We start from the raw sequence: 10,943 nt of genomic DNA on the forward strand, positions 1-10,943 counted from the left end.
GAACATTTACTAAATAAGCAACAACAGTAAATTCAAATAACACACTTATTACTAACGTAATTGTTTTCTAACAATGTAACAAGATAGTTAAGTATTTTACAAAATTACCATTTATGCAATCATTTTAATAGACATGGCTTGTTTATCAATTCATATGATAAGATGTTTGACAACCCTATCAGTTACCATGAAGAAGTCGAAGCAATTGTATTGAAAAATGAATTCCGAAGATCTGTATTTAAACAGAGCGAAGTTTGTAATGAAATTGTTAGGGGTGTGGGTTCCACCGTTTAATGAGAAAACACTCCACAAATGGTACAGAATTTTTATGATGATGCTACAATATTTATTTTTAATATTTCAATTTATTTACATTATCCAAGTGTGGGGTGAACTTGAAGCAGTATCTCAGGCATCTTATTTGCTTTTTACCCAAGCTTGTCTATGCCTGAAAGTGACTGTGTTCCAACTGAATGTGTCTATGGTTAGAAATTTATTGGAAAGAATGAACGGAGATGTTTTCAAACCGTTCTGTGAAGAACATGAAAGGTAAACATTTAAAATTAATATTTTCTTATAATACATAAATCTAAAACTCTACTTTTTTCTGTTATAATTTATAATAAAAAATGTTTACTGTAAATATACATCATCGTGAATATATCGGTCAATCAAACTCATTTAAATGACCCCTCTAGTAGTATTAAGTAAAGATTTCTCGTACTTACATTTAAATCCTCGAAGATTGGCAATAAGTAATTTTTAACCATAGAGAACTTTTTTTATAAATGTTGATAGAATTTGATAAAAAATAAAATAGCAAAAGCTTTACAGAGTTTGATTTCAATATTTTTATAGGATCCTAAAATGGCACGCTGTTCGTATCAAAAGGTTGCTGTTGGCTTTTATGATAAGTTCCCAGACGACGTGCGGCCTGTGGGCTCTCAAACCCTTGTTCGATGACGCAGGAAGCCGAAAATTTCCCTTCGACATGTGGTAATGTTTCAGACATTTTGCAAAACTATTTACAATCTAGTAGCTAAATTAATAATTAAAAAATAGACTTTAAATGCCTATGGCTAGTAGGACGTAATATATACCTTCTGTATCGTTGCCTAATTCCACTACAACTACCACTGTTGTACAAAGCGCCACAAGCACGAGACTAGAGCCACGAGGCTATCACCTCAGTATAAATAAGCAGTTAAGAAAATACTTTTAATGTTAGCAACTCCAAAAAAGGTTTAAAAAGCACTTGGACTGCCTGAATCAAAGACAAATAGATAAGCTTTTAACTCACGTAAGTTTACTTATTTACTAACTGTTTTAGGATGCCAGTAACACCGGAACATTCACTCCAGTACGTACTGGGCTATGCCTTTCAACTGGTAACGATATGCATGAGTGCCTACATGTACTTTGGTGTTGACAGCGTTGCATTATCTATGGTCATTTTTGGTTGCGCACAGATTGACATAATCAAAGACAAAGTTTTGAGCGTAAGTGTAGTTGAAAATACTTTTACCTACACATGTCTTGATTTCTATGACGTCACCGCGGTGTTTTTTGAATAAACAAATTTTATTTTGTTAACTCTAAAATATTTGCAGATAAATTCACTTAAAAAGACAGACGATGGCATTAATAACCGTAATTCAGAGAATAATTATAATAAACTAATAGAATGCATAAAACAACATCAAAGTGTGGTATCGTAAGTAACGCTTAAGTAAATAACTTAAACATTTAAGTAAAGATCATTGTTTACTCGTCTGTTTTCGCAAAAACTTTACGCAATCTATATTTAGTTTCTTAAACATTTATATTAAGCACCATTTTATTACAAACCTTACGAGTACTTCACAAATTAATTCAGATTTTCATACTATTAGAGTACTAACTATCGCACGACTGTTGTACGATTCTCGATTGTTTCGCAGCCAATTGAATTGTTTAGTTGCACAACAAAAAATCGAATAGTGTGCCCACCTCGGTATAAACTTATAGACATCAAAGCGAGACAACAGTTGTGTGATAGTTTAGTTTCACTGATTATTAGGGGAAATTATTCGTAATATTTTTCGTAATTTCAGATTTACAAGACTCGTTGAAGACGCTTTCCATACGTTCCTGTTCTTTCAATTGATTGGCAGCGTTGGTCTTATCTGCATGTCCGCTTTACGTATCTTAGTGGTAAGAGAATTTAAATATTCACATTTAAAATCTTTGTTTTCGAAGTACAAAAGTCTATTGAAACGAAATAAAAGAGCGAGTGACCTCGTAACCTATACTGTTACGCGATAGGTCATCGATTGGAAACGCGGCCGTTGCAGTTTGAGTAGTTTTTAAAATTACTCCATGTTTCGATATATCACGATATTTCGATATTAATTCGGTGTAACGTAGAAAATAAAACAACCGAGCGTATTTTTAGGTTATATGTTAAACTTTTAAACCATAGAAAAGTGTTTTTTTTTTATTTTAACAAGAAGCCAATATATACCTTGAGACAAATTAAATTTTAATGAGAAAAAATAATTATAACTAAAAACCCATTATCATGGATACACTAACAGTCTAACACTGCTTTATGATAAAAAAAAATACATAACAAAGAACGATAAACAGAAAAACATAACTAAAACTCACTACATAAGAAAAAAAGGAAACTTAATGTGTTCGTAAATTGACATTAAATAATTTCGGACCTTGTCACTTGTAGACACTTTTAGAACTAGACTTTCAGATAACCTCTAAGATAATAAAACAATGAAAAATCTCTGTCTCCTTCCTTCCCATTATCCCATCTCTTTCTCATATTCCAGGTGGACTGGAGAAGTTTACAGTTCGCATCTATAGTGACGTATTTGTCCGTCATGATCAGTCAACTATTCGTTAGCTGTTGGTGTGGACACGAACTTACTGCCACAGTAATTATCTTTTAATATATTCAATGACAATATCTATATCTAGATAGAATAGATAGATAGATAGGTATCTATCTATATCTATACTGTTGTAATAAAGCGTAAACTCACACTTCTTTGTTGCCTAAGATATCAGCACTTACAGCATGTTTTTTAATAATACTTTTAATAAAAAGCCCTACACTTACGTCACGCTATAAGCTATATTTTTACACGCCATTAAACTTAGGGGAAAACATTTTGGATAAAAACCCTAATGTGGGAAAGAGGCCATAAATTGCTGCCAACATCAAGGAAGCAAGGTTGCCATTGCCATTTGACAAATGTAAACAACAAAATAAAATTTTCATAATTTTATGCAGATGAAGTCGCACGGGAACAGCTAATCTTACATATAATAAAAGTGGAGTATATGTTTGTAATATCAAAGGAAAAATTCCAGATTCCGAGAAGATGTATTTGCGTTGCTGATAACGAAATCGCATTTAAAAATTGCTTGTCCGTCTGTCTGTCTGTCCGCAAGCCCAGTTTGTTCCTGGTAATCTCCGAAACGGCTCGGCTGATTTCGACCGGGCTCTCACTGGAGGGTAGCTGACATAGACGAGCATATTATAGGCTACTTTTTTCCGCGCTGTCAAAATGGCGACCGCTATCTCTAGAACAGGTAGACCGATTTGGACGGGATTTTGACTGGAAGGTAGCTGATAAAAAGTAGATGCACGCGGAAATGTTATAGATGACCTTTTTTTTAAAAATTCCTCGCCAACGAAGTTTGCGGGCGACAGTTTGTTTTTATATATAGGTGCATACATTCGCTGTGTAACATATTTTTTTATACAGAGTGAAGATTTCCATACAACTCTATATAAATGCGCATGGTACGAACAGGATGTCAAGTTTAAGCGAGCTCTGTACTTTGTTATGATGCGTATGGGCAGACCAATGGTATTGAAAGCGGGACATTACGTACCATTATCGAGACAGACATTTGTTTCTGTAAGTGTATTGTAATAGGGTACACTTTGCATTGACGTGCCAACTTATTAATTTAAATAATTGCTAAACTGTCCCACGACTGTTTAGTCACGCTTTTATTCCTATGACTTTATATGGAGGTGCGCACACTACTCGATTTTTAGTGCAACCAAACAGTTGAATTGTCTGCGAAACAATTGACAATCGACAATCGCAAAACAGTTGTGTGATCGTTTACTCGTGCGCCCACTCTTAGACAGATTGTGTAGAGCCACCTACAGAACTTCTTTTGTTTTCTGGTGGTATTTTCTTTTAAAAGTTTTGTTTAATTTTAATGTAATTTATACTACTTAAAGTTTTTATTTCAGATTCTACGAATGTCATATTCTTATTTTGCTGTATTAAATCAGAGGAAATAAATAATATTCTGCTATTGTTCACAGTAGTTAGTATTACACGCTTAATTTTTAACAATAGTGAAAAAAATTTGCTAAGATTGTACACTTAAAAATTTTCTGAATAAATAAATTACCAGAGAAAAAAGAAAACTGATGTTCTATCTCGGATATCGTCAGTGAAAACTGTACATTAAATCACTATTAAAAATAATTATTAATAATTACAATAATGAGTTTGTTATTTACGTTTACGATAATAAATTGAATGCAATCAACTCTAACGATGTTTTCATTTTGAAGTCATTACGGTAATTGTTTGTTTTATTATTGCATTGACAAATTGCTGGTTACGTACATCATATAACGGTGAGTTTACATTGCAACAAATGTATCACAACACAGTATGCTCTTCCATACATCTCTATCAGTCGTCTTATTTGAATACAATTCCTTTGTGAGCATTGCTTTTACATAATCTCTACCTTACCTTCATCACCAGCTCACTACACGTCCCCACCGAGGGGCTCGGAGCCTACCCTAATAAGACCCCTTATGACTAGGCCATAATCAACCACGCTGACCAAATGCGGGTTGGTTGACTTCACACATATCTTTGAATTTCTTCGCCGAACATCGGGTAAATTATGTACATATTAAAATTGGAAAATCCAGAATCACATTGGTACACGGCGGGATTCGAACCCAAGACATGTAGATTACAAGTCAAGTGTTCAAACCACTGAGCCACCGACGCTCTTTCCTTTACCTTAGTTTCTTCTAAGTAAGAAACACTACTTACTTTTATTCCTTTTTTAAGTCTTAAATTCACTATGAAACAACTAAACTAAAGAAACACTTTCATATATGTGCTCTTTTCTATATTATATAGTTCATAGTAGAGTCCAATCAACGTATCCATTGTCCTGCTAACAAAATGATCTTTGATAACGGTTCCATCAAAAGGCTATGAGAGATATCGTTCGATCTCTGCCGGCTGCAACATCGATCTACGAATGACACGTACATATACTAGATATGTCTATCAATAAAATGCAATAGTTAAAAAATGGACAAAATATTTAGTTAGAAGTGTCAAAAATTACATTACAAAAAATAGTAAAGATAACATAGCTGAGGGACAAATTTTTTTGTCGTTTTACGATACATATAGGGTTATGTTCTCTGTTCGTATGTAATTCTGCGATTATGTATGCAAGTTTCTTTTCTTTGTTAGTTTGATTTTTAAATCTAATCTTGTAAATGCGAAACTTAAGATGATTACGTATGTTTGTTAGAGATTATGGGCTAACAGACTGAATGGATTTCAATGAAATTTGGCATAGATGTAGAGCATAGACTGGAAGAACGTATAGGCACAACTTTTATTTTTTTTTAAATTCCACACAGAATAAACAATATTTTTGTTAGCATTGAAACACGACAACATAACTCGATTCCGAGTAGGTTATAATTTTTAAGACATCTCCCGACGGCGTCTCACCTCGGAAATATTTTAAATTTATGCACAGTAATTATGCACCATCACGGGGTCAAAGAGTTTCCAGTGGTGCGCCTGGTTTGATACTGGTTGGCATAATGAAGGTGATTCTCAAAAAGTACATTATTAAACACAAAAACAAAAGAAGTAGAGAGAAAAGTATGAGTAGAAGAAGGCAGCCAACTAACAGCAGGAACACCGGTGATCATCTATGGTCATGCACATCAGGAATAGAGAAGAAGCTTGGAGGTTCGAATGCAGCTTAACACAGTTCAAAAGCAAAACTAATTAAAACATGATGTTTTAGTATCTGTCAGTAGTTTGAATCGACTTTATTTTTTAGCGTTTTGTATCACTTACCTATATTATAGAAGTTTCTAGACCATAAAGTGGCTTCATTTGACGGTATTTAAAATATTTCTATAAAGAGAGATCTGTTTTAAAAATGTATAACAATGTATTTAACATAAAGGTGAAATGTTACATTATATAAAATTAAAATTATGTACATAATATGCAAAGCGTGGGTCGCGAATCCGGGCACGCGCGTCTCGCGGACACGAACAAATCCTCGGCCATGCAGATATCGCTCTTTGCTTTATAATAACAACATTAAAACATGTATTTAAATATATTTTATACTTTTAAAATAGAATCGGCATATCCATATTAATAACGTTATGGATTTTAGAGATTTCATTCGATTTTGTATTTAATAAAACGATATTAAAACGTTAACCACTTTTTGGTGCTTATTATTTGTCTAATAACTAGCTGTTCCCATGCAGGTTCATCCGCATAAAATTATAAAAAATTCTTAAATGTTTACATGTGTCAAATTTTCAATTGCAAACGTCAAAATGACATGACATGACAAAACTTAAAAATCTTGCCTAATTGATGTTGGCAACAACTTATGATCTCTTTCCCACATTAGGGTTTTTATCCAAAATATTTACCCCTAAGTTTAACGGCGTGAAAATATATAGCCTAAAGCGTGGCGTAATTGTAGGGCTATTTATTAAAAAAGAGTTATTCGAAAATATGCTGTGATTGCTGACATCTTAGTCAACAAAGAAGTGTGTGTTTACGCTTTATTATAATAGTATATCATAATAGTATATTAGATTAATCAGTATGAAATAATGTTCCAATGCTAATTAAAAATGGTCAACTTAACAACGCTCACTCCTCAACCTCAGTTCTAACTGATAATTCTTATTGAACACTTGTAATTTTAGGCAAAATTTTAATCTACAGCGGACTTAATCGAATCCTTTATCTGTGAGAAATGGCAATGAATGTATTAAGTAATGCCCTTTTCGAATGAAATATTACAATTTATTAATAGAAAATTTCTGATCCTAACAAAGCATAATAAAACAAATGGAATATTCAAATTGGCGGCGGCCCTAATGAATTTAAATGACTTCCACGACAGACCGAATTTAAATAGGACTCATGTTTAATTTCGTTTCTGAATAATAATAATTTACAAATAATGTAACTACGTGCGTATTATTTATTCATCAGTTTGAACAATGGAGCCTCGGTACTGGCAACATTCATTTTTATTTTTTAATGCATAATATTTTTAATACGATGCTGTCAATTGTTTTACAAAATACAACGAACTTAATAGTATGTTCTCCTGGTACATTTTTGTTAAATGACATCTTTTTAAGGTAAAATAACTTATTAATATGAATAAAACTTGAATATCTTACTAATATTATAAATGTAAAAGTTTAGATGGATGGATGTTTGTTAGAGTTTGTAGCCTAAACGGCTGAAGGGATCTCGATGAAATTTGGCATAGATGTAGAGGATAGTTTGGAAGAACACATAGGCTACTTACTTTTGTTTTTTTTATTCCGCACGTACGGAGTCGCGGGCGAGAGCTAGTTTCTAATAAGTTACGTTGTTGTTTATAATATGCATTAAAAATGCTTAAATAATGCATTTTATAAACATCGTAAGTTAGTGAATACAGATATTATATACAGTAACTTTAGTTAAGACAACTTTAAGTACACAACTTAGCTGCATCCGAGATAAATTGACATTACAAATTCCTTTGCAGCTAGAGACGAGTAAAATGTAAGATGTATTTAAAAATTTAATTCATTTCCCTAATGCAATGAACTAACAAATTTAAATTAACAAAATTATAGTTAGCTTATAAATAATAGTAAACTTTAATTATTTCTTGTAAATAGTTCACTGCTTTTTTATTTCTTTTAAAAGTAATTGGCCTCTTTAATTTTCTACAACTGCTCATAAATCTGTCAAAGTTTTAATTTAGTAGCAATAGCTCCTTGAAATAATGTACGTGATTAAAATAGGCTTTCATTGTTGTTTATCGCAGTATAAAGTAATGAATAAAATTATTTTTACCATATATTAGAAATAAGAGCATCGGTGGCTCAGTGGTTTAAACACTTGACTTGTAATCTACAGGTCTTGTGTTCGAATCCCGCCGTACCAATGTGATTTTCGATTTTTCGGATTCTCATATGTACATAATTTACCCGACGTTCTTACGGTGAAGGAAAACATCGTGATGCCTGCACATATCGGCGAAGAAATTCAAAGATATGTGTGAAGTCAACCAACCCGCAGTGGGCCAGCGTGGTAGACTATGGCCTAGTCACCCCTTATTAGGGTAGGCTCTGAGCCCCTCGGTGGCGACGTATAGTGAGCTGGTGATGATGATGATTAGTAATAGGTTTTTGAAGTACGTAGATTTTTCATACAAGTTACTTTTTTGTATATAAATGTAAAGAGTGTTTCAGTCAGTAGTTTTAATTTTATAAAATTTTATACAGTGAGTCAGGATAACGAAAGGTTGAAAAAAGAATCACTAAAAAATTATCTATTTTATAATAACAATGAAAATCATACTAACATTATAAATGCGAAAGTTTAGATGGATGGATGGATGTTAGAGTTTTTAGCGTTAACGGCTGAACGGATCTTGATGAAATTTGGTATAGTAGAGGATAGTCTGGAAGAACACATAGTCTACTCACTTTTGATTTTTTTTACATCCACGTGGTCGCGGGCGAAAGCTAGTAGTTTATAACTGCAATATTCCCCTTTCCTTTTAATATCATATTGATTTTTCAACGACTTTTAAAATAAAGAGGTTCTGAATTAAATTGTTTTTTTCATGGTAACTATAGCAACGCTGTATTTAACCTTCAAATAAACATGTGTGTCCGAAATTAGAAATAGAAGTATATCTTCCGATATAAATTCAACCAAACAAGAATGACCTACGTATAAATCGGGATGTTGATTCAAGAATAAATCGAAACATTTAACCTCGGGCGTGATTCCATTACCATTTGGTGAAAGTGCGACTTCCCAACAACACTAGTGACTTGAGAATTCTTTCCTTTTAGAAGTTGTTACGTTTTATTTCTTCGTAGTTTCTTCAAAGTTGTAAACATAAGAAGTACTTTACACTAACATTATAAAGAAAAGAGATACAAATCTTGCTTTTGTTTATCATTTTTGCATATTATAAAGAGAAACGATTTGTTACTAAGAAACTGCTCAACCGATTTAAAAAAAAATACCGTTTCAATACTACTTTATTCCCGAGTAAAATAATTGACATCTAATATTGTCCCAAAGTTTTCCAAAATCAGAAAATTGGAATTATATCTACTCCTATGTTTTTTTTATAATATAAGGTTGGCAAACGAGCAAGCGACCACCTTAATCCACCGAAATGGAAAGCGAACACTGCTCATAGACATCCGCAATTGCAGATGCTTTGCCTACTTTTAATAGACGGAGGAGACGCACATAAAGAGTACATTTCCCCTTCCTATGCGTCTCCTCCACAACTCCACTTTTCCTTCCCATCCTTTCTTAAGATAAGGGTGGGAAGGGACTAAAATTAGGCCTCCGGCACCACACTCATTAGACGAAACGCGGATCTGCTTTCACTTCACGCCTGTTTTCTGTGTGGTCGTGGTATTACACTGGGCAAACCGGCCCATTCGTGCGAAGATATTAAAGCAGGCTCTACCACTGTTAAATGTTATAAAGGCGACAGACAAATAGCTACTTGGGATCTAAAACTACAAACTGCCGAATACTGTATCGTCATTTAAATATGTTATATTTACATTGTTATATATACATTTTATATAAAATTGTTATATATACATTTTACATAAGGCCACGATTAAACTCAAATTCCTTAGAAATATTGACGTGGTATTTCACCGGGTGAGCCGACGGATTCGTGCAAAGATGTTAAAGCGGGCTCTACCACTCTTACATACTCGTATAATATAAAAAAATATATAAAAATGCACTTCCTTCAAAGCATTACAAAAGGGTCTTTTACTTTGATGATCCAGTTTATTAAATTCCGACAGAGTTACAAATGTATAAAAAGGCGAATAACCAACTTAAGATGAGCTCTAATGGGCGAGACGTGACACAGAAAATGTTCAATTGCTACACGTAGCAGTCGTGTAGGGGAGCTTTTATTAACATTGTCATATTGCAGACATTACACCCACATAAAGATACGAAATACTCTTAAGACACTCTTTGAAGATATTAACATGTTCGCACGCAGATATATTGTTCATCTCTCTTTTCTATATTGTAGCCAACATATGTACAATCGGCTTCATAGAATACACTTGCTTTAGCCAGCGACTCAAAAAAAGGCGAAAATCAAACGGTAGCAAAATACCACGCCTTAAAGCCTATCCATTTAGTTATCTATACTAATATCTATACTCAATTGTATAAAGAGGAAAGATTTGTATTTTTGTATGTAGCGAAATAACTCAAAAACTACTGAGCCGATTTTAAAAATTCTTTCAAAATTAGAAAGGTAAATTACCTATGAGTAACATATAAATGAGTAACATAGGCTATATTTTTTTTAATTTAACGGGAGCCAAATCGCGAGCAACGGCTAGTTAAAAATAAAAAGGAAAGATTTGTATTTTTGTATATATTGAAAAAAGTCAAAATCTACTGGGCCGATTTCAAAAATTCTTTCACCATTATAAAGGTAATTTATGTGTAAGTAATATAGGCCATATCTTTTATTATTTTTTAATTTTACGTGAACGAAGTCGTGAGCAACAGCTAGTCAGTAATATAAAG

The 10,943-nt window shown here is 33.0% G+C and overlaps 1 protein-coding gene across 1 annotated transcript; it reads left to right on the plus strand.

Annotated features, from left to right (window-relative positions):
- Positions 1 to 259: 259 nt before the first annotated feature.
- LOC106110458 (odorant receptor Or1-like) lies at positions 260 to 4,333 on the plus strand. The gene is made up of 8 exons (XM_013292289.1): positions 260 to 549; positions 859 to 996; positions 1,331 to 1,499; positions 1,611 to 1,714; positions 2,094 to 2,193; positions 2,826 to 2,930; positions 3,768 to 3,923; positions 4,271 to 4,333. The coding sequence occupies exons 1-8, from the start codon at positions 260 to 262 to the stop codon at positions 4,319 to 4,321; spliced, it is 1,113 nt and encodes a 370-aa protein (XP_013147743.1). The 3' UTR covers positions 4,322 to 4,333.
- Positions 4,334 to 10,943: the final 6,610 nt, after the last annotated feature.

Source organism: Papilio polytes, unplaced genomic scaffold, assembly GCF_000836215.1.
Source record: "Papilio polytes unplaced genomic scaffold, Ppol_1.0 DF820622.1, whole genome shotgun sequence".
NCBI lineage: Eukaryota > Metazoa > Arthropoda > Insecta > Lepidoptera > Papilionidae > Papilio > Papilio polytes.

What these genes read in the sequence shown, in the direction of transcription:
- LOC106110458 (XM_013292289.1), top strand. Translation starts at nt 260, where the DNA reads ATGAAATTGTTAGGGGTGTGGGTTCCACCGTTTAATGAGAAAACACTC. An exon ending in TTCTGTGAAGAACATGAAAG is followed by an intron (nt 550 to 858) that starts GTAAACATTTAA and finishes ATATTTTTATAG; the next exon opens with GATCCTAAAATGGCACGCTG. An exon ending in TCAAAGACAAAGTTTTGAGC is followed by an intron (nt 1,500 to 1,610) that starts GTAAGTGTAGTT and finishes AAATATTTGCAG; the next exon opens with ATAAATTCACTTAAAAAGAC.